This window comes from Vidua macroura, chromosome 7, assembly GCF_024509145.1.
Source record: "Vidua macroura isolate BioBank_ID:100142 chromosome 7, ASM2450914v1, whole genome shotgun sequence".
NCBI lineage: Eukaryota > Metazoa > Chordata > Aves > Passeriformes > Viduidae > Vidua > Vidua macroura.
This window is the reverse complement of record NC_071577.1, coordinates 7988361-8013170: the sequence shown is the minus strand read 5'-3', so window position 1 is coordinate 8013170 and position 24810 is coordinate 7988361. Positions and strand designations below refer to the sequence as shown.

The following is a 24810-nucleotide window of genomic DNA, read 5'->3' as shown; positions in this document are numbered from 1 at the left end:
GCAATATGTTTCCTTTTTTTTAATACCAAAATGGTAAAACAAAGATTATAATCCAAAGAAACTGTTTCTTTGCATATCTTTACTGATGATGAAAATGGAGGCAATATGCATTAATTTACTCACCCATCATTAAAAAAGCTGGCCTTAGTAAGTAAATAAAAATACTGTGCTAATATATGAGGTGTATTTTACATGGAATAAAGGCATATTTTTAATAAGACTGAAAACCCAATGAGCAAACAAGTGTCAGAGTAAAGATATCAAGTGAAAATTGCTGCTTCCCAGGACCAATATGCCTTTCTGACTGCTACAGACACAGATAATACTATGGAAGAAACATCTGGAAAAAGAATTCCAAGACTGAGCATTGCAAAGACAAGGCACATATCCCATTTTACACTACATCATCAGTGCTTAAGTCATTTTAAAATAGGCCAAAGCACTCCTCTGGCAAGCCCTTACTTCCTAAATAAACCCTCTGCCAGACCCTTTTCCTTACTTCTGACTTCAGTATTTCCAGAGCTCATGTTTTGCTACTTCCTCCCACACCTGGTGACCTTTTCTGGCAGAGAAAATGAAAGCTGACATTTGTCTTGTGAACTTCTGGTTAGAAGAGGACGAGGAGTGAGGACAGTGAGCAAGTCTTTGCAGAGAGGACTGTATGAACTGGTATTAGCTGATATTCCTGGGCACAGGACTGCTTTGCTGGGCTGTGCTGAATCCCCTTTGCCACCCCAGCACACACTCGTGCTGGGCTCAGGGCACTGCAGAACCACTCACACAACCAAAACTCTTCATATTCAGCAGGCAGGGCTGGGTGGTGGTTAGGTTTATAAAACTAGCTTTAAATTTCACTGTTATGACAAAAGAACATATACTTCTCTACAGGAATGTGTTCTTTTATCAGAAACTGGTTATAGTGCAGAGACAAACAGGAAACCCAAAGGATAACATAATCAGTAAGGCTGGAAAAGCCCTCTAAAATCATCAAGACCAACCACTGACCCTGTCCAGCACCAACGTGCTCACCACTGTTCCCAGGTGCCACATCCACACACCTTTTGGACACTTCCAGGGACACTCCACCACTTCCCTGGCAGCCTGTTCCAGTGCTTGGCCAAATTTTTCCCCAATATCCAACCTGAACCTCACCTGGCACAGCTTGAGGCCATTTCCTCTGGTCCTGTCCCTGGGAGCCTGGGAGAAGAGACCAACCCTCAGCTAACTCTGCCCTCCCATCAGGGAGTTGTGGAGAGCAAGAAGGTCACCCCTGAGCCTCCTTTCCTTCAGGCTGAGCTCCCCCAAATCCCTCAGCCTCTCCCTGTCAGATTTATGGTCATGTTCTGCAGATCACAGCAGAGTGAAAGAAAGGACTTTCTTCTTGTTCCTTTTTTATGCTGTACTTCTGTCAAGCAGTATTATCTCACTTCCATTAGCATGTACACTCAAAAAACTTTTATGAATATAAACTGAGAAGGAACCACCACCACACATCAGTTTTCTAAAGGCCACAGGCATCACCTCCAGAAGTGGTAAAGCTGCCTCATCCTCCAGCTTACAAACACAGACTGGCAGAACTCACACCAACAACTGCTGCCAAAATAGCATTAACCTTTACTGAAAGCAAAATTTCTTTACTGAAATTAAGGGGCCAAATGCTGTATTGAACTACAAACCATGCAGTGCAGAGCAGAAAAAGCAAAATGCACTGCAAAAAACTTCAAGTCAGTGTTGTCTTTCCAGTGGAGCAATTAAACAATGGATTTTTTTTGTTGTTGTTCACATTAAAAATAGTATCAGAAAAGAGTTAAGTAAGTGAACTGACTTAAGTCTAGCTTACAAACCCAAACTGGGTGCTAAAGAATGAGCATGAGCAGAACACAGGAATGCTGCATCACATCAACAGATACTGAAATGCCTAAAGTAAGGCATGTAAAGCAGAGAGTTTCAGATGGGAAAGAACACCCAGGGAAGCAGGTAGGGAAATTCTTCAGATGTAAACCTTCTCACTGGAAACACCTGAGATGCTTGCCTAAGGTAATAAAAAAAATGTTTTATGACAGTATTTAACATATTCTGAGTGTTCTGTTTTTAAGTCACAAGAATTTTCTCTGACAACCTTTAAAAGCTTCACCTTGAAGTAAAATTGATATTTAAAGTTCAAGCTCTTAGATTGGAATAAACAGGCACAAGATTTACATTCAAACAGCTAACACTTAAACAGAGGTGCCCTGATTTGAGATGAGGTACAGCTAACTGTGATTCCTCCACTGTTGGAGTAGAAGGACAGTGTTGGGAAATGCTCCTTCAAACCAGTACATCCCAACACCTTTGCAGGCTCAGCCCCAAGCTTGGCCTTTGCAGATCAACGCACATGGGCTGTGTTCAGCTCCTGTCAATTTACACACAGGACATTCTCTGTGTACTGTGCTCACCTGATGAATTATAGATGAGCACCTCAGTGGGAAATCTGAATTTTATTAATTTGTCACACTCACTGGTTTTCTTATTCTATAGGCACTGCTGTGTATCTTGTTCATAACAGTCTGGAGGATGGGTGCACTTCCTCAACCTTTCTGCTGTTCTCAAGCACACTGCACTAAAAAAAGAGGGTGGAGGAACCAGAGACTGACACCAAATCAAGAGGAGTCCTCTCCTCCTTGCTATGTTGTCACATTTCTGCTTTGGACCACCATCTGCTCAGGGCTATCTACAGTGGGTTCCTAAAAGGTCTGTGGATTTCTTCATGAAATGCAGCTGATTTCACAGCTCTTGACACATGAGAAGGTAAGCAAAATTTAACTCTCAGCAACACTTTCACAGCATGCTGGTAGCACCTCTTGCCAAAAATAAAACCAGTTAAAAATACACGTGGCAGGTAAAAACTCTCCTCTGAATTTTCCAAACGCAAAAGGTACAGAAATTCTGTTATTCACATTATTTTAGAGAAATTGCAGAATTGAGGGAGGCCTAACAGCAGCGAGTCATAAAACTTGATGTTAATATCAAACATCTTAGTTACTCATTTTTATACAGAGAGCAGAATAGGGCAGGGGAGTCGCTACGTGTGACCCACAATGGTGTCCACATGGAACTGGGGCCAAAATACATCTCAGGAAAACAAGAGTCTCCTGCAACTACTCAAACAAGGCAAAACCTGACAAGTGTTGACAGCTGAAAGAGCTTTTCATATCAGTATTATTTATAAACAACAATTACTATGATGAAATGAAAATTACTTAGTTGGCACTTCATTTATCACAAGTTTTTTACCAGCAACTGATGGCAAGTGAGAGAAGGTGTCACTGTAGAAGATACAGCACTATCCCAGAAACCACTTCTTCTGGCATGCAGAAGGCACAATTTCAAAACTGATTTCTTTTTGTCTCCTAAAGAGATTAATTCTCTATGACCACTCCTCTTCAAGAGCCACAGCTGTAAACAGGCAGCAGTATCTTTACAAGGAGTGAGAGCTTCTTTTAAATCAAGTGGCTGGGTCAGCAGCCCACACTATAAATTTTAAGTGCAGGAAGTCTCTGGCCTTTGACAGTAGCTCTTCTCACAAACACCATTTTAGATTTGCAGTTACAGGCATGCAGATCCCCTTGTAGCTGCACTCAGGCAGGCAACCACACAGCTCAAATTTGTCCCAGCTTTTTTGGCATTGCCTGGATTTGCTGCCTATATGTTGTTGGAGACTGAAATGTTACAGTTTATGACTTCAACATCTTCATGAAGAACCTTTGCCTATTACAGCAAAACTGTATAAAAGCTGCAGAGAAAACCACCAAAACGCTGAATGGGGTCCTGGACTGCATGTTGATAAGATAAAGTGACTCAGGTCTGGGCTGGGGGCAGAAGAATACATTCACAGAGGGATCAAGCTTAGCACCTTGGGGGTGGAGGGCACAGCCCTGGGGCTACCAGCTGCCAGGCTGGCACAGACCCTGCACCAAAGGGTGCAGGGAGAGAGGTTTTGGGTGTGTGGTGAAAAAGCCTCTGCTCAGAGGCAGTGAATGCTCACCCTCTGCTGTGCAGAGCTCAGCTGTGGGGCCCTTCACCCCAGGAGAAGCTGCAGGACAGCTCAGGGGTGTCATGGCCCATCAAAGGACCCTGAAGCGGTCCCCAGACCCTGCACATGCTGCAACACATCCAGAGTCCTGCAAGCACAGTGTCTAACTGGCCCCCTGCAAGGGAGGCACGTGGGCATCCCCACCTGCCCCAAACTTACATTAATCCACTGGGTTCTATTCTTTTCAGGGCTGCAGGGGACCCTCACCACCAAGACCAGATGGAGGGGAGCAATGAGGCATCACTGGGACCCCCCTGTCACTCTCTTCTGTCCCCCTACCCCCCCCCCCCCCGCTTTCTCTATTTCTTTTGTTTCTCTTTCTTTCTCTTTGCCTCTTTTACTAGTAAATAAAATATATCAATTTTTGGCACCAAGATTGGTTTCAATCACATTTTTTGGGTATTTTTTGAACATTCAAAGTTCTGCCTGCTTTATACACAGAGACTTAGTTTTCTTTGTTCTTCTTGGTTTAAACTAGATTGCAACATATGTGAGCTTAGTTAAGAGGTTCCATAATGGTACACCTTGGGTAGTCATTTCTCACCACCTCCCCTCAGGTATTTCACCTAAGTGCCACAAAGCCACCATGCACTGCAATTCACATCAGCTACTGTCACTGGGTTAAGAACTGGTAAGGAGAGATGCTCACTTTTGGGGAAAAAAAGAGGAACACTGAGTTAGAAATGTCTGTTTGGATTTCCCTAGATGAGCAGGGAACGAGCACAAAACAAGGCCAGTGGATGGGTGTGTGATGTTATTTCACACAAAACTTTATCAAAAAAATATTTTCTCTTCTTTCAAGTAGAAGAGCACCAATGACCTCCCTTTTAACAACTCAACCTTTCTCAGTTCCTAGAGCTTTTCTAAGAAACTGTGTGATAAGAAATTTTGTGCTTCTCAGCAGAACATTAGTCATTAACTGGACTGTTTGATAAGAAGGTAAGTAATTATTTGAAACCAAAAATATAGGCAGAAAAACACATCAAAAGAAAGACGACAAAAATCAACATTGTGAAGTACCATGGCACCAGGCCAGGATACATTTAAAACAAATGCATGTATATTAATGTTAACTCTGGACAGAAACCACCCTAACTCCTTACTGCAGAGCCACCAAGCTCTACCACACCAGGAGAATCCTGTTTTAATGCTTCCAGTCCAAGTGAGATTACACTCATGACCCTCCCAGATTTCTCACAACTTTTCTTGCATGTTCCTACCAGGTCTAGGAGGGTGCTGGGCAGCACACTGCAGCAAAGCACTCAAAGGCTAGAAACAGTAAATTGGATTATCCAGATAATCCACACAGATGAGGCATTTCAGATACAACTGCAATCCCACATCCCAAATTTATCCACATCTTTCCCAAACTGTGACTTGTGAACCTTTGGGAAAACTCAGTGGAAATTCCTGGGTCTGAGGCATACTGGAGGACTGATTGCTGGACACTATGGAGAAAGGCATTCTTTCAAATGTAAATGGACAAAACATGTCAGGGCAATGTGAAAAAAAAAAAAAAGATTAAAATTTGGGCCTCCTTACCCGTCATATAGTCTTTGTTCTGTGTCAAGGGGTTCTATTTGCTTCCTTCACTGGCACAAACAAAATTATTCCCATTAGCCCCAAGGAGAGGTGACAGCTAGCTATGGAAGCGAGAGATGGATTCTGTTCTGCATCACACAAAATCAACAAAAGTGTCAAATGTGTTCTAGCTCAACAACTAGCTTTTTTTTTATATATATATATTTGCAATGATAATGTGATAAAAGAATGTGGCATGAATCCCAAGTCAGGTGGTTGGGAGAAGCCCCTGGCATGAAACTGGGAGATTTATTTGGTGAATTTTACTGAAAATATTATAAAAGAAGCCAAAATGTGATTTTTGTAGAATTACCTTTCCCCAGCTGCTTGTCCTACCTTCTGAAATGCCCTATTCATTTATGTTAGAGGTATTTAAACTAAAATAAAATGCCTTCCTTCAACAGAGATGCTGATTACATGAGACAAGACTAAAGGAACAAAGCCATTATATAACTTTCCTCCTCTATTTTTCATTTGGCATATGCAGTTCACAAGAATAGTTCCAACTTAGTATCTTTACTAAAATTTGAATCAGGCTAATGGTGACTTGAGAAAACAGCAGAGCTCTTTTAATTAAAACATATATAACATACATTTCATTGAAAATAACAGTTTCATTAGCTGAAAAATTTGCCATTTCTCATCTACTTTGTAAGAGCACAAAGGCTGCAAACATGCAGACTCATTTAAAAAAAATTATGATGATGCAACTGTCCCATATTTCCAATACTTGTTAAAGAATACTACTGCTGATTTTTTTTGTCCACTTATGCTTTTGAAAACAAACAACAAAAATCTTCCAATCTTTCTCAAAAAGAACAACAAAAAAAAAAATTTGATGAAATATAAATGAAAATATTGTTCTGGAAGCAAATTATTTCAATAAAATATTTAAACTATAATTAAAATTCTAGAGTACAAGCTGGAAGTGCCCATCAATTAGGATTTTTTTTAACAGGGACACTTTTCACCATGAAATATAATAAAAATCTAAACTCTGCATGGAAAATGTAATAATCTTTAATATCATGGAATGGTTTGGGTTGGAAGGGACTTTAAAGTTTGTCCTGTTGCAACCCCATGCCACAGGCAGGGACACTTTCAACTAGATCAGGTTGCTCCAAGCCCCACCCAACCTGACTTTGAACATTTCCAATAATGGGGCAATGATGAGGAAGTTATTCAAATATAAGTCATGCAATAGATTTATTGTACTGTTTTCCTAATGGTATACTACTTTAGGGGGGGAAAAAAAAATCTAAAACATTCCTCTGCTATTCCCCAGTGATAGAAATACAAAACAAAGCTGTCATGACTTGATGTGGCTGGAATGGTACAGAGTGATTACACCTTGCCTCTGAAGCCAGCAAAAGGTGTGACACCAATTGCAGGTGAAGAATGAGAGCTTTATCACAGGGGTGGCAGCCACCCTCACACTATATCCAAGCAGTGAGATAAGTCCATCAATTCCCTGCACATTCACTGTGGGTACCATGCACCCCTCCTCTCTTGTAAGAATCACAGGATGGTTTTGGATTGGAAGGACCTTAAAGATTAACTTATTCAACCCCTCTGCCATGGGCAAGAACACCTTCCACTAGTCCAGGTTGCTCCAAGCCTCATCCAGCCTTGGCCTTGAACACTTCCAGGGATGGGGCAGCTACAGCTTCTCTGGGCAACCTGTGCCAGGCCCTCAGCACCCTCCCAGGGAAGAATTTCTTTCCAATATCCCAACCAGCCCAGCCCTGCTTCAGCTTAAGGCCATTCCCCCTTGTCCTACGCCCTCCTTCAGCAATATCATCAACAGTAACAAAGCCAACCAGAGTCTCACCTGGCTATCTTGTCACTGCAGGACATGGTCAGCAGCCTCTCTCCTTGCAATACCCCATCCCACGTCTGGATAGTGGTGGTGGAGCGCACAGGGATGGTCCCTTCCCCAGACTCGATTTTTGTCCGGAGCTGTCCTCTGGCTTTGCGGTTTGGATGTCTGTCCCCTTGGTCTGAAGGACAAAAAACACTGAGGATCAGCTGAGGAATCTTCTCAAAGTGTTTTACATTAGAATCACAGTGAGAAGGACTGATTTGAGGTATTTGCCTGCAGTTACTGCTGGCTTGCATCACAGTTCCTACTGCTCTTGGCAACTTAGCTACAGCGTCAGACACCTCTCACAAATACTGCCTTCCAAAACACACTTTCAGTTAAACCAAGCTTTCACCAAAGGAGCAGTAGGAAGCAGGCAGCTCTTGAGCTCTGTTCTGTGTGTTACAGAGTTAAAATGAAGTTAATGGGCAGACTGTGGAAGGGGCAGGCAGAGAACTGCTGTTAAAGGATGGAAACAGGGAAAGGGGATGGTTAGTTCTGTAGGAATACTTGCTGACTCACTGGCTTATCTCAGTTAGCATCAGCCTCTTCAAGACCACAGGGTTCATCACTCTATACTGAACTTCTACCACAGAGGAAGAACAGCTCAGATTTTTTTGGAAGAGATCTTTGTCTAACACACTTCTATGCTAAAAGGAAAGAAGACACCTAAATTTTAACCGTGCCACTTGTACATGCCCCAAGAATAATTTAAGCTCCCTTGGGTGGAAGAGGAGGACTGCTGTCATACCCTCTTGTGCTGCTTCATGGGGTGAGAAAATCCGAGCATCACCACAAGGAGATGTGCTGATATAGAGATGGAACTGCACATTCTCCTTCAGCTTAAACCCGCCTTGCTCTGATTTGATGAAAATGGATTTTTGCTGATCTTCTTTATTGCTGCAACGGAGAAGAAAGCTGGAGTCAAAACTGACATTAACATGGACACAGGCACAAGCTGGACAGACTTAACAGGCATTAAAAACAAACACAGGATGGTTGAAATTTCTGTAATATAAATCTAACAGTTATGACAATTCACTAAATTAAAGGACCATTGAGACAGGAAACAAAGAGCCTGTGGCAATCCCAGATGTCAAGAGCTTTCAGGCACTTAAATGAAACATCAACAACCTTCAGCCCACTTCGTATTATTTTGATTTATATATTTACAGTTTACAAAATGATTGCCAATTACTTTCCCTGTCCTCCCCTCTTCATGACACACCTCACTGAATAAATGTTTTGTTCAACTCAAACTTCAGGGCAAAGGGCACGAGTTCTAAATTCAACATCCTAATGCAACAGGACAAGTGCTTTACACTGAAATCATGAAGACAGATGTTTTCCACAGACACCTTTTCAGCTCTGTGTGACCAGCTCATCATCTTTTTCCCTCCAGTTTACCTTAGGTAAAGCTCAAGTTGTGTGTACAGAAATTTCAGCAGACACCGTCGAGCTATGATTTCTGCATGGCAATCATTTAACGCAAGACCACGATCACTCATGTATTCCCCATTGATGCATTTTGTTCCTGTAGAAACACTTATTACCAGGGCATCCTTCACATCTGTACCTGCAAAACAAAATTTCAGGAAGGAGATGCAATTAACATCACAAATAATGCACTGAGTGATCTTCTTGCAGAACCCAAACAAGGCTCTTTTTTTTTGGTTGTTTGCTTCTTTTTAAAAAAATAGATGTTTTTCCTTCTGATAATTTATTTAAAACAAAAGCTTCACTCAGCCATACCTCCCTGCAACAGTACCATCAGTGGTTCTTACGAGAACTACTCTCTTCATGTTAGAGCTCAGACAAGTTAAAAACTGAAAACTTGCAAGTAAAAAGTGCTGCTTCAAGAAGAATTATTAAAGCCTGAGATCCAAAGTGCTTTTTTTCCTGAGATTCAGGCAGCCAACAAATTTCAGCTGTACCTTCTGGCACCTATGCAGATATTCACAGCCACTTTAGAAATCTGAAAGGCGTTGGTTTATTAAAGCAGCAAAACATTTTGGAAGGGTATTGAGCCAACAACAGGAAAGCTAAGACTAGAGAAAAAAGAAATATAAAAAGAAATATAGATGTTTACATCACTGTAAAAATTACCAGTATAATGTGTAGTTCTTGGTATGAAACCATTCCATGAAATAGAACTTTAAAAGTACATTAGGTGGATGTTTTCTATACAGAGAACTGCCTTTATCATTTAAAAAGCCCAGCTGAATGAAGGACTAAGAAAGATAGGTCAAAATGCCACTTAGCAAAACACTCAGGGGTAAAAAAAAGCCCCACAAGATAAAATGAACCTGAGCCCAGCTGGGCCCTCCTGCCACAGGGTTGGAGGAGAAGCACCAAGCTGTAACACAAGGCTATGCCACGGGGTCATTTAATTCCAGGCATTCCCAGACACATATTCATGGCAAGATATTTTCTTATTCTGTGTTAAGCTATTTCTTCTGTTAATCAAAAGGAATTCACATGTTAGTTAAATCTTAATTCTTTGGCACATGACTCTTCTTGGAATTGCACATACAGGGCTGTAAAAACCTGTTAAATATTACAAAACACAACACCACAAAAAATAAAAACTACAGCATGTTCCTCATATATTTGGGGCTAAAACAGTGTTATTAGCAGATGGAGGTCTGGCTGTTGCTCAACAGAGCTTGAAGAGCATCAAGGCTTCCCAAATCTCCCAACAGCCTGCGTGAGTGGGAGGGCAAGAGATCAGGAAGGGAGACAGCTGGGACAGCCTCAAAATGAACATTCCACCAAGGGTTCACATGGATTGAAGACCAAGATAAACCTTAATGTGAGGAAAACTCAGCAGCAGCATGGTCACAGATGAGTTTAGGGCAGAACTGCACTGTTCTGGCTGATTTGGACAAGCAGAGATCTCGTGTCAGCACCCAGGGAACCACAACACCACTGCTGACATGTGCACACCTCTGCCATCTGCCAAAACATCGACTGCTTTCTTCAGATATTTTTACTAAAATGACTAACACAGAGCACTAAGAATAAAATGTAGCAAGAAAAAGTGCAAAATCCTAAAGCCTTGGAAAGAAGTGTAATTCAGGCATAACATGCCCAAACCAGGAACACCGATGGGGGATTTTATTTATTTTCCCGAAGTTTCAGGATCAACTTTAAAACCTACATTTCTTGAGCTACTCAGATGTCTCAGGCAGAGGACAGAAACCCTGTGGAAAAAGAAGTATTTGCAGGTCTAATTTTCCTGTAAGTACCTGAGATGTAACTACTATATTTAATCCACCTTCATGATTAAACAGTAAAAATACATTTCAATACTTCTTGACTGAAAAGAGTTAGTTTACTAGATGCAAACATAGCTCTCATATTTAAGCATTCAAGATACTACTTTTTTTTTTTAAATTTACCTGTTGTCATGACAATTCCAGCAAGGACTTTTCGACGTGCATGTGGAGATGAGAAATTTTCTGTCAAATCACTGAATTTATCTACAACCAAGCGTGCAACAGCATCAGCTAACACCTGTAGGACCATACAGAAATGCACATTAAAATAATTTTAAAAATAATTTTAAAATTACAGGAGCATTAAATTATAAAGATTTACACTTTTAAAATGATTGGACAAAGCAAATGAAGTGAGTTTTTATTGCTCACTTTAAAAATTGACCTTGAGGTGTCCCTTGCAAGTGGAAGCAGAGGTTTGAGTGCTCTGTGTCTACCAAAACAAGGTCAGACAGTGCTAAGCCAAGCACTGAAGCACCTAATTCCCATGATCTGATGAACATTTGAGGCTTGGGAGAACAACTGGATAGACAGATAAGTCTATACTCTCATGCTCAGACCTCAAAACACATCATTTCAGTATCCTCAACATTGAACCTGACAATAAGACTGAAGTAAAAATCCATGCCACTCAAAAGAACCTTTTATAACAATATAATTCCTTATCTAACTATTACATAAATAAGGACAATTTTGTTTTCAACCCTAGTTTAATGCTTCCTGTTTTTACAAGACCTATACAAAGTTAGGAATAGAAAATATCAGTGTACAACCCCAAATAAGCGATCTCAGAATTAGGAAAGATTTCTGTCTTTCAGGAAAACTTGAACTTTAAGTCAGGCTATAAGTGAGGCTAACTTCCAAAAGGAAGGAAAACTTTGAAATAGCAGTCCTGCTCCTACTGACAGACAATCCAGTTCAGCACTGCAGCTAATCTCACCTGCTGTTTTCAAGGCAACTGGAACTGTAACTGCTAGAAAAAATGAGTCAAGACCAAATTATTGGATTTTCACCTGAAAAGAAGCTGAAGCCAAGGCAACCATGTGTTGATAACATGTTGATAACAGCAGTATCTGAGATATTCTAGGTGTGCATACCTGGCCCACAGCTCCACATGCCACAAAGGCACAGGTATTGTGTCACACTCACCAGTGCCATTCAGATGTTGAGTGAGGCACTGGAACAGAGAAGCTGTGGCTGCCCCATTGCTGGAAGTGTTTCAGGCCAGGCTGGGCAGGGCTTGGAGCAACCTGGGATAGTGGAAAGTGTCCCTGCCCATGGCAGGGGGTGGATGAGCTTTAAGGTCCCTTCCAACCCAATCCATTCTATGATACAGATGTGTTAGATGCCCAAAAGGAAAAAGGGAAAAGAAAAAAAAAATAGAAAAAAAGAGAAGAAAAAGGTTTGAAGACCATCAGCCCCATCACTCCCATTTCCTTAACAAGGCTCATGGGAACCAACCAACCTAGAAATGATGTGGACATGCTCTCAATGTTAACTTTCTTTTGGAAAAGCTTTAGCAGCCAAGAAATAACTAAAGCTTGGGTGTGATGATTACAGAGCTCAGCAGCTCTCACCAGAGCCTGACAGAAAACAGTGACCAGCAGTCAGGTCCCAGCTGCACCAGCCTCATCCAGGTTTTGCAATCGCTCAGCTTGTGGAATCAGAAGACTCTTGACATTGCAAACACCAATTTTCTTGAAACATTTGAATGGACTGCAACTCAGAAACTCCATATATTTTTCAGGAACACAATTTAGCTCAGGGGTCATGAACATGTCCAGTCAGGCACTGATTTTCAAACACAGTCTTTTGTTGCTGGACACAAAATTGGGTTAGTCCATGTTCTGCCAGCACTACAACCACACAGCTAAAATCTGCATTTAATTGCCCTAGTACTTACCTAATGCAGAAAGCTGAAATTTAAGGTAAATACGCAAAAGCAAAGGCAAATAATTTTTAATCACCCTTGTCTTAGAAATGGAAAATTAATACACAAAAGGTTTAAATTATTAAGCTCCCTGCAGCCATGAGGGCAGATCACTGTATAGCCAAGGCACAGAGTCCCCATTCCAGTGTTTTACCCCTAGCCTCACTGCACAGCAATGGATACTTCCTTCCCAGTTGCAAGTTTTACGCTCTCACTTCTGTAATCCATGTATTTTCTGCTCTACCCTACACTGTGATGTGCTGGACAGCACTTTGTAAAATAATGCTGAATGACATTGTGATGGAATATAGATACTACAGAAACAAACAATTCCAGACAGGAAATGCTTCAGGGCACTTCCAACCCAAACTATGCTATGATTGTACGCTTAACAGAGGCTTTTCTAAAGAAGTGCTGTGCATGGCGATGGTAGCTGGAGGAGTCTTCCCCAGCTCTGGGAACTGAAACTGCCATGTGTTTCTGGGAAGAAATCCATGGCCACTTTGCCTGCTAATGCCATGACAAAAGGCTCCCTGAACAGCAGCTGCATAGTAAGCCTGCATCCATTAGCTTCTTCCAGAAGGATCTTTTTTTTCACATAACAAGCAAAGCAGAGGAAACTGTGGTGGTGGTATACAAAGGAGCACACAGTGAGTTCCTCCAGGAAGATGGAAGCTGGCACAGCAGAAGGGGATGGAGCTGCATCTCACAGAGCCTGGAGCTAAGCTGCTGGCAAGGCAACCTAAAAATGTTTGGATGAACTTAGAGCCGGACACTGGGGAGGACTCATAAGAAGGCCTAAGCAGAACTCCACCCAGACAAAATGAACCTTGGAGATGCAAACAATCCAGGATGAACTGGAGAGGAGGAAAAAAAACACACTGCCAGAAAACAGGCAGCTATATTAAAGATTTCTTATTTCTATTTGATACACGAATTGCGTGACAACAGCTGGGCAGTGAGAAATAAACTCTGTTAAATGCCTATAGAGGTAGTCACTAAGATTTTGGTCTTTGGTAAGAATACTCCCCCAGGAAATTAGAAGAATTATCCCTCTCTCCCAGGCAGCCTATTACACTGACATAGTTAAGGGCATGGAAGAGAAGGGAATAAGGCAGCACCAGGAACAAGACTTACTGGCCAGAAATTACATCCTGCTGTCCCCATCTCAAAACCATGGACTTGAAGCTGTTTCCACAGCAAGCCCAAGCCAGTGACTGGCCTGAGTAGGGATCTTTCACATTACATTCTGCTCTACCGTCTTTCATATAAAAAATATTGATTGGAACAGAAATGGAACTCATGTCTCACCTTTCCTGTGAATGCTCTAACATCTGACACACAGTTTCTCTACCCCTGCTCCTGCATTAAATCATTATTTCAAGTTGAGTAATTCAAAAAAGGAAAGACCTAAAATAGCTGGCAGTTGGCTCAGCAAGGCATGTGAGCTCCACATTATTTTGGGTGTGTTGTTCCCTTCTCTGATGAAGTCACAGTGAATCCACTCCTTTTCACACACACAGACTGGTTTTGGTTAAATACAGATGTTGCAGCAATGTTGTAGCAGAACCACCCTGATCATTCACGCTTGAAAAATATTCTGGAGCTGATGAAGTTCAGGTCAATCTGGAGCTGAAGAAGACCTTGGAAGGCCCTGGAGACCACCCAAGATGAATGCTGGCGATCCCCTGAATGGTGGGAAAGGCAGCAGCAACAGCTCACAGCTCTCACAGGAACAGACCCGAGACATCTCAGTCCTTTGTGCTCTCCTTGGATCTCCAGGGACCCTTCTCAAACAGAAATGTTCTCCCTTGGTTTGTTTTGAATTTTTTTTCGTATCTTCACAGTTTATGGCTTATGTGAACTTCCCACTGCAGGTAAAATCAATGTCCTCCCCTTTAACAGTGACCAGCACACACAATTCAGAGAAGTTTCCTGTAATGACTTAAAGAAACTTCTGCCTGGTTGTAGAGTCTTTCACTGCTTATACTGATGTATCTTGTATATTTCTTCCAATTCCTCAGCAATTATTCCAACATATAATTCATTATATTCCCATAAATATATTCAATATTATCTTTTTCCCAGGTTTGAATCCATCTCATTCTTACTCTCCTGTATACACTCAGCAATCCACTGTAGCCAACTGCCTAGAACTCCTCAGTACCTCTGCAGAAGCAGCTTTCCCAGATCTCCAATCGTGTTATTATTTGTGTATCTTTTATAAATTTGAGTAATTTTTTATACTTCTCCTTGCCCCTGCTTCTCACCCCATTTCTCCTGCTTAACCTTTTGTTCAAAATCTGTCCACAACAAGAAGAAAGGATAAATTGAATTAGGTGAATGATTAAAAATACTCTCTCTGGTGATGTTTTTCAAACTGATCTCATTTGCAGCTATACTGCTCACTTGTGTAGCACAACTTGCTTTCTCTCACCACAGTCAAGCTTTCTAATTTAAGTAACTGTATTTAAGCTTCAATATGTACGATTTCAATTTCCAGCTCTCTGCACAACTTGACTAATCAGTTATCTTTTTAAGTAAAAAGTTTGAGGAAATAACATTAGGAAAACCTCCATATCAGCTTTCTAACATAAGCCATGAGTGGCCTGAAGAGGTGATACCTCCAAGCAGCAGGATCCCACTGTCTGATGGAAAACTTTTCCTTGAGTGACACCAGCAGCCTGGACTGCTGAAGGTTTGAAGCATACACTGGGAATTACTGCTACCAGCATGTTCTTTTCTCAGTTTTACTCCAAAGCATTTGGTACTGGCCTGAGAACTTCTTTTAGGGACAGCACCATGCCATCTTTGACAGAGGTGTGAGACCCCTCCAGAGAAGGCCACCAAGATGTTCCAAGGGCTGGAGCCCCTCTGCTCTGGAGACAGGCTGGGAGAGCTGGGGTGTTCACCTGGAGGAGAGAAGGATCAAGGGAGACCTTAGAGGCCCTTCCAGAGCCTGTAGAGCTGGAGAGGGACTTCGGGCAAGGGCCTGGAGAGAAGGAGAAGGGGGAACGGCTTCCCATTGACAAAGGGCAGCATTAGATGGGATATTGGGAAGAAATTCTTCCCTGTGAGGGTGCTGAGGCCATGGCACTGAGAAGCTGTGGCTGCCCCATCCTTGGAAGTGTTCAAGGGCAGGTTGGACAGGGCTTGGAGCAACCTGGGATAGCAGAAGGTGTCTGTGCCTATGGCAGGGGGTGGGAATAAGATAATCTTTAAGGTTTCTTCACACCCAAATAATTTTGTGATTGTTTAATTTTTTTTAATCAGTTCACAAAGCAGAGCTAACCATAAAAATATTTTCTTTGTTTTGGAGAGGCAAGTTCCTCTAAAGCAAGTGTGACAATCTGTTCAATACCAACACACTGCCAGGTGCTAAATGCACAACTGCTGAGTTTTTCACTGGGACATTTCTACCCACTCTGAGGCACACATTGAGTGTGCTCCTCAGTTTAACTCATTTTCCCAGAACAGAGATGTTCCTCACTGCAGGGAACCTTCCTTCATCCCTGACAAGAGACCAAGCTGTGGGCAAGCAGACAAGCTTGAACTGAACCACAGCATCAGCACCTCAATAACCACCTGTACAGACCATAAGATTATTGTCACACCCATTTCACAACAATCCATTTTTGACTGCAGCAACCCTTCTGTACCATTTGATACCTTGCACCTGTGTTTCTGCTTTTAACTCTCTTTGGGGCACCTGCAGCTCTGCTGGGGTCACAGACAGACATCCAGCCACACTCACAACCACCACCACCATCACAGGGAACATCTCTCCTCTCAACTCCATTCTTCCCACCACAAATGACCTACAGGCAGGTTTGGACCTGCCACCCAACAGTCAATTCCATCTTCACTGGCAAAACCACACTGCACTACTTTTATTTCCCCTAAGCACTTAGTATTTGATTTTTTCCTCCCCTCACATATTTGTAGCTTTCATTTTTTCCAACCCAATATTTTTTCCACTGGTTGTATCAAATCCTATCCTCATTTACATCATTCCTGCACTCTCCAGTTTTTGTGATTTCACCCACTTTAGGATTATCTCTGAATTTAACACTTTTTTACACAGTAAACAATGTCTAAAATAATTAAACAACTCACAGACTTCTTTTAGAAGATAAATCAAGCACGACCTGAAAACAGCACAAATGCTTAAATCATTAAATACACACTAGACCAAAATTACTAATATGTAAAAGATCTAATGTAATTCCAGTAACAGCTAATTAAAATTCAAAGCAAAGCAACACAGTGAAATGCTCGATGACATCCTGATGACAAGCTGATCAAAAGCCCCTGAATAAAAAAATTACTTGAAATAGGGTCTAAATGAGGCAGCACCCATGTACCATCTTTTTCCCAGCTCAGCTTGGGTTTTTCACACTTTCCTCTTCCAGTTTCAGTTTTCACCATTTTACTGATGCAAGAACTAAAAACACATGAATTACTAACAGTGAAATTTTTTTGGTGTCTGGGGTCAAATCTACTTTTAAAAGCAAAGATCCAAGTCTAAAATCACTGAATCTACTGAAGACATTGTAACTACCCAAACCAGCACGATCCTGGATTTGAAAATGAAGAAAACATTTTTCAGTAACACAGTAATTGTGCAAGATTAAAATGAAACCATATGGGAAGTAATAAAATATGCATAATGATCATATATTTTGAGCAAACAACATACTCAAAACAGTCACATTTACTTATACTCTTTGACCCCACATTATGTTAGAATTTTAATGAAATCTAGAACAATGGTTTTGAGATAGAAAAGGTCAAAGCCTTGAAATTCTCAAACAGAAAGCTGCAGAAGAATTCACAGACAAAGATTTTAATTTAGATTTAGGGCATATAATGTCATTAAAAAGACCCAAGAGATGCAGTAGAAAGACAGTAATCAATTATTAGTGTAGTTTGACTGGGAAGAAACAAAAACAAGAAAAGAGGGGAGAATTTTTCTGCATTAAAAAACCCTCAAAATTACTCCATTCTAGTGACTTCAAATTTCTGATCTGTGTCCAGTATGTTGGATACTTTTCCTAGTTCATGAACTATTTGATTTAAATTATTTCTCAGCCAGATTTACTTGCCTAAGTAACTTCCACATGCATATTAATTCGCTTGCCTACAGCACAACCCTTCAGATGAGAGCCATTTAACCACACATCCATGGATACATGCACATGGAAATCAGTGGCAGTTGCAACAGCCTCACTTAATCTGACCTTGACTCACAACAATTTCTGTTGGCAGGAGAGAATGATTTTCTTCTCTGCTAAAAACTGTTGTATCAAATAACAGCTTCACTTAAAGCAGTAATTCTCACTTGAACTCCATCTAAGTCTTGCTGCCTGAGACGAGCAAGATGAGATTCAATCTTTCCCCAGCACAAACCGTAATTCAAGCTGGCACTGGTGCTCTCTTACACAACATGGTCAAGGCTGAAAACATCAGAAACAAAGCCTCTTCTCTGTGCAAGAGAATACAAACTGCCAGAAGCTGTAACTGTATAAATCACCTAATACAGATATACATACACACATATATATATAGACACACATATCTACAGAAGCAGAAATGCTGTTCAAACTGATGCAATACCCAATTTGACTCCTCTTGGTCATTACCCAAAGCCATCCACAACACCCGAAGGGTTTCTCACCTGTGGCAAGTGTAACTGGAGCCCCTCGCTGGGAATGGGCTGGCGAGATGGGGTCTGGTCCAGCTGCATGTTAAACAGGGATGCCAGGGCTGACTGAGCAGCCCGAGCTTTTGCCAGCTTTTTGTTCCTTCCCGAGCCTTCGAAAGTCTGACCGTCCACCGCCACAGCCATGACGAAGTTCTTGGCATGGCTCTCTCCGCTCTCCGAGAGGAACTCGTACTTCAGCCCGGGGCGCAGCTCGTTGAGGATCATGACGGGGTTCTTCCCGCTGGCCGTGGGGTAGGGGGAGGGTGGGGGCAGAGGCGACTGGGAAAGGCTGCTGGCTACGGCAGACGACGGCAACCCGTAGTCCCCGCCGGAGCCAAAGGAGCCGTCCCCGTTGGAGCCCAGGTAAAAGGAAGCGTCAGAAGGGACCGGCGTCTCGAAGCCGTTGAAAAGGGTGTCGGGGAAATCGGCTTGGTCAGATGTGAAGTCTGTGTTGACCGACAGAGTCCTGCCCATGGCCAGGTGGGCTTCCGAGGCGTTTGGGAACTGGACAAAGGAGCGCAGAGCCTTTTCGGCAGCGTGAAGCTTGGCTTTCTTTTTTGTTGGGCCAGACCCCTCAAACACCTGCCCATTGACTTCCACCGCCATCACAAACATGGGGGCGTGGACCGGCCCCGTCTGGGAGAGGAGTTTGTATTGTAAACCGGGTTTAATCTCGTTAAGCTGCATCAGGGCGTTCTTTGGCAGAACGGGGCCGGGCGTTTTCTTCCTCTTCTTGGGGCGAAATTTGGAATGGCCATTGTTGCCCTCCTCCAGAGGTCTCTTCCTGCTGCTGCTGCCACCGCCGTTGGAGAGCGGGGTCCCCTCGCCAAGGCCCTGCCCGGCGCTGTCCTTGGGGGGAACGTTGTCCACATTGCGATTTTCTTTAATGTCGGTGCTGCTCGAACCTGCGGTGCCCAGAAAGAGTAACTTACAATGCCTTCGGTGCAGGATCTTGTAAATGCAAAATTTATAGATTCCTTTATCTCTCTTTGTAACTGGTTAAGTGATGTGTGCTCACAGGTTAAATATTTTTGCAATGCAACTGGAGATGATAATGTAACACAACCTCTCAATAATTCAAGAAACAACATACTCAATCTTCAAACCACACACCTGATACAACTGCACAGCAAAAAATCACTACAACTTTTTTTCTTCGTTTTAATTATGCTGGAACAAAACTTGTACTTCTAAGTTATATTTAGCCTCAAAAATCTTTAAATCAACAATATAAGCCATAGCAACATATGTCCACAAAACAAGCAACTACCATTTGTAAAGTAAAAATGGAGGCCTAAGACCACAACTCTGAGCTATTTAATTCTATTTTATTATCAGTTTAGTCACATTACTTTTGACCCTGCAGTGATTTTAGTTGCTTAAATTGAAAAACTACATAAATAAAACCTTCGTTCAGAACAATGAAAAATTAGGCAGCTCTTTGGCAGGTACCATGATTACCTATTGAATGCTTTTGTTTCTCTTTAGCTATTCCATATTTTTCAAATTCAGTGATTTTTTATGCCTTTTCTAAACATTCATTTCACCTCATCCCAATTTTGTCAGGAACTACAGCTGCCCACTGTTCCAGCAGGACCACAAGACCATATATTTCCACACAGCCTTCTATTACAAAAAAAATCTCCAATTCATCATTTATAAGCATAATTCCTTGTCAAGGAAACTGCTGTCCTGGAGTTACAAATCCCAAAATCACTAAAGATCCTCTCTAAGGCTATGTAGAATAGAAGTGTGACAAAAGCTGCACACTCACTGTGATAATATTTTAATGGGAGGGCAGGGAAGACAATATAGTATTAATTTAATGATTCATTTTCGAAAATGTAAATTGTGGCAATGATACGTCAGAGCTATACATAAGGAATTGAATTTGCTCTAAGTTCAAAGACCTCATTTTCACCCTGATAAAGAAACTAAGGAAATTACCTATTTGTGCTTTGTACTGGCATTTTGAATGAAAAGGCAAATGTAATAGATCAAGTATGTTTAACTCTCCTGTTCCAAAACTTCAATGTATCATCATTACATCTACACTGACTCAAGGTGGTAAATGGTCATTGAAATTAGAGCAAACCAGGTGGAAGCTCTCCTTCACAGTGACAAATTCCAGTCACACTTTCAGTCCTTCCTAAGAATCCCCTACCATGCACACATCACTTCACCCAGGTTACAAAGCTGATGGAATGGTTACTAAATTTTCATTTATAACATCCTCCAGCAAAAGCTCGATAGGTTACTCCTTTCGGTGCTCAAAGAGAAAAAAAGGAAGGGAAAAAAAAAGATCAAAAGAAAAAGCCAAAGTAGAAACACATTTTGTTAAATCACAGCAGCACAATAAAGAATTGTATAGTACTGATCGTACAATTAAGTCAATTAAATTCTGTCAAGAGTCAAAATTCTGAAGCATTTCACTGCTAGAAATCTGCTAGATATAATCAAGTATCTCTTGTTCAGTAACAAACATATTGCCTGGAGAATGAAGGCTATAGGGCCGCAACTGTCAATACACAGTGTTCACACATATATTCTTTATAAAAATATGTATTTATGTGGAGGAATCTAAGGACAATGGAGGAAATTTTTAAATCTTTCCTTACAGCGAGTTTCTTACATCTCATCCAAAACACTGCCCTTACTGGTGGCACCAGGTATTTGCTACCAACCACCAAGACTTTCAGGCTAAACAGAAATCACTGAGTTTACACTAATTAATGTCCTCTGGTTTCATTTCTTTTTATATGAAAACCACTACCAATGCCTGTAGGAGGAAAAGAGGTGTTGAACAGACTTCAGCTGAACAACAAAAACTTTTGCATGGAAGCATGGCAGCTGGAGGAACTCCTTTGTCAGGCAGGGGAATTGATGTCCTGACAGAGAGGAGGGACTTGTAGGGAGCAGGAAATAAACTCGCAGGCTTACCTTGTCTCATTAAGAGAGAAAGGAAGAAAACTACTCCTTTGTTAGCTTTGGAGAACCTGCAAAGTTGTAGAAACTTGGAGAAGAAGAAGACAGGGAGCTAATCCTGAGTCAAACCAAGAGACCAGAGAGGAGGTAACTGTGGAGCTGATCCAATTCCAAGTTTGTGATGGAAAGTGAAAGACTTTCCGTGCAAACCAAAAGGACCTGTGCTTGTTTCAACCCACAGAGTTGCTGGGCTGCAAGGAAAGGTCCCTCCCTCTCTCGAGGGTGAAGGTGTGCTTTTGGTCCTTTTTGTCAGCCTGTCCAGCCCAGCAGTGCTGAGGCTCTCTGATTACCTGAGGGCTTGGGAAGGTCAGTCAAAACATAACCTGTTCAAGTCAGAGACGTCACCGCTAATCTTAGAGTCACATGGAGTAACTCCTCCAGCCAAGCCTCTCCCTGGATGCCTTTTCCAGGCATGCCACCCTTCCAGGGAAGTTAGGAATGGCCCTCCTGGCTCTTCCTCACCTTGCCCAGCTCCCCACATGTGACAGGGCCACCAAGGAGGAGGAGGGGAGAGGAGCGTAAGACACATAAGTGTCCTCCAGGGACATAAGTGACCCTCCCCAGAGCAGCCTCGCAGCTCTGGGCTCTCCCAGAGACCATGGCAGGGAGCCACATGTACTTTTTTTCCACAAAAAGTGTTTTCTAATGGCTTTTAAAGATCCCATAAACCCATGGCATCCACGATGTCCTGAGCAAGGTGCTTCACCACTTCATCACAAATGGCATGAAAACATCTCCCATTGCTTTCTTTGATCCTCCACCTGCTACTCTTACTGCATCTACTGGGGTTTATTTGCTATTTTCTAAAGTTTGATGATTCTAATATTAAACATCCCATGTTGTGCATGATTTTACAGAAATCTCTAATATTTCCAATCTTTAAATTGAATTCTTCAAGGAATGAATGCTTTAGAGAGCCCTTTGAAGTCTATCACATCTGCTGTGTATTTATGGCTTTAAAGCAGCAATAGCACATACATAAACACTTGATGACTGAGATCCTGTTTTCTTAAACATTTATACAACCCACGATTTAAAAACTGGATATTTTTCATGAGACTGGTGTATAGTAATTAAAAATATGTGGCAGCTTCAACTAGATATTTGACTTATATCTGTGGAGGCTACCTTAGTAAAAAATCATAGCTGACACCAACTTCAGCAGAAGGTCAGTTCTGCCCCCCAGATTTCAACTGAACACTCAAACCAGGAAAAAGTAATGGGGAATTTTTCATGCCAATAAAGAAATAAATCTTCCATGTGGACATGCTGGTTTATTTTTGAGTTTATTCCCAGTAATTAAAAAGTGTCTGCCATTAAGATGCTTTATCCATTGGGGACCTTCCATTACCTGCTTGCTGAAAGACAACATTCCCCCTGCTCTGGAACACAATTAATTAAATTTAACTCTTAGCTGAATCAAAAGATGATTCTAGCTACCCTTTATACTGCTGCTCTCATTTAGTGGCCTGGGGAAATTCTAATTAAGTCATTTATTTCATTTAAAAACAAGCAGAAAAAAACACATGCTCTCTTCAGAGCATCTTTTAGAAAAAGGAGTAAATACATCAAAGATAGAGGTCAGGAGAGTCACATGCTTGTGCTCCAAGTGTTCAGAGTGCTGCAGACACACCAGCCATGCAAAACAACAAAAAACAAATAAAAACATTCTAAATAACCATCTCTTCCCCCAAATATCTTGTAGCATCTCTTTGACCAAAGGATAAAGAAGGAAAACACTAAAAATTCAAGTCTGAAACACTATTTTCTCAGGGATATTAATTTATTAATGTAAGACATCATCACTGCCTTATATTTCATCTGAAAAAAAAAGAAAAAAAAAAAGAAAAAATATCAACTTAATTCTGGCTTCTGCAGAGAAATTCTTTTTATGCAACCACGGGCTACAAAGACTGCATAGCCCACCTTCCTTTCCTTGAAGAACCTTTCCCCAAAAGCAGTTACATAAAATAATAAAAAATTAAATAGGCAACTTCTAACATGCCACTTCACAATTATAAGAGATATAAAAGTAAAGAGAGCTAAAAAGTCAAAAAAATTATATCTCTGCACAAATCAAAGCAAAGAACTTAAGAATTTAAACTTTGATTTCTGACCTCCCCAAATGAGATAATTTAGTATTTCAAATTCATGATGAAGGTCATCCTGCACTTTATATGAACTGGGCTCAGCCAAGGTTCTGACATCTCAAAACTGAAGTTATACAAATGCATTCCCTAAACAGTTCCATGGGGCCAAGCTCCTGACAAAACAACAAATTCCTTGAATGGTTTCATGTATTGATGCATTAACACACAAAAAAGCCCAGAAGCAGACAAAAATTTAGTGTTTGTTTTTTTTTTTAATGACACAGAATTAAAGAATGCCCCTATAAAGAGATTATATTTCTACAGCTCAGGCAGGCACCTTCTATGCTCAGATATACCATTACTGAGAAATGGGAGGTTTTATCAAAAAAAATTATGAGACTTATCCAATTACACTTTTTGAAGGCCTCTGTAGGGAAGCCACCTTTAGAAACAGTTAAAATATCCATGTGAAGTAATTTGTTACATATCAAGGAAAAGAAAATTATACCAAGCACATTGCAGTTGAGTTCATTGTTTCACTAAGGAAAAAAGATTAATTCTATTTCAGGTAATATTTTTTGCTTCAGTTTTGGGTTTTTTGAGGGAGAGGATGTTTGTTTTGGGTCTGACTGGTTTATTTTAAAATAATGATCTAACTTCCTCATCTCCCTCTGAAATTGTTCTGTAACTCCTCCAGACTGAACTACAACTCTTCTGCTCCAAAGCTGTTTTGGGCTTTGTCACCTTTGCCAGATGCACTCTTAAGCCACTGTCACTTGGGGGAAAAAGAAACACATTTGTTATAACATAATGTACAATTATTTACAGTCAGGCACAGCACAGCAGCAACAGAACAGTTCTCTGAATCACGGAAAAGAGACAGCTGAAAGGCAAATAACAGTAAAAATAGTTTAGAACAGTTCAATGAGAATACTTTTCTCCTAAGTTATTGGATCTTAGTTATACCCCAGAGTTAGAAGTCTCACACACTTGGCTACATCAAGTACACATCAAGATGATCACTTTATTTGACTTTTTTTGTGCTTTAAAATCACTTTAATAATTCAGTAGCTCAGGGTTGGGACAATCACCATCTAAAGAGAATAAACAACCCATGTGAGCCCTGCACAGAGCTTTTCAAGCTCCTGCTTTGCCTTTTCCTTTCTCCTTTTTTCTTCTCCCTCCTCTATATTACACTCTTCAACTCCATCCCCTTTATCTCACCCCTCACTCCTTACTGGTACTTTACCCTTGGCATGGGCACTACTGATATCATCCCTCCCTTCTTCACTGCTGGTTCAAGACAGGG

At 41.3% G+C, this 24810-nt stretch overlaps 1 protein-coding gene across 6 annotated transcripts in view; it reads right to left on the bottom strand.

The window, feature by feature from the left end:
• The window catches only part of ADARB1 (adenosine deaminase RNA specific B1), a 61185-nt gene that overhangs the window by 8546 nt on the left and 27829 nt on the right, over positions 1-24810 (bottom strand). For 5 of the 6 annotated variants that reach the window (XM_053982505.1, XM_053982508.1, XM_053982507.1 and 2 more), the window contains exons 4-8: positions 18400-19331; positions 10916-11030; positions 8922-9090; positions 8266-8414; positions 7485-7653 (exon numbers count right to left, since the gene is read on the bottom strand). In XM_053982505.1, the coding sequence (XP_053838480.1) occupies positions 7485-7653; positions 8266-8414; positions 8922-9090; positions 10916-11030; positions 18400-19331 (1534 nt within the window). Of the gene's footprint in view, positions 1-7484; positions 7654-8265; positions 8415-8921; positions 9091-10915; positions 11031-18399; positions 19332-21366; positions 21392-24810 lie in introns of those variants that run through there. The other variant, XM_053982510.1, reaches the window with a different exon arrangement.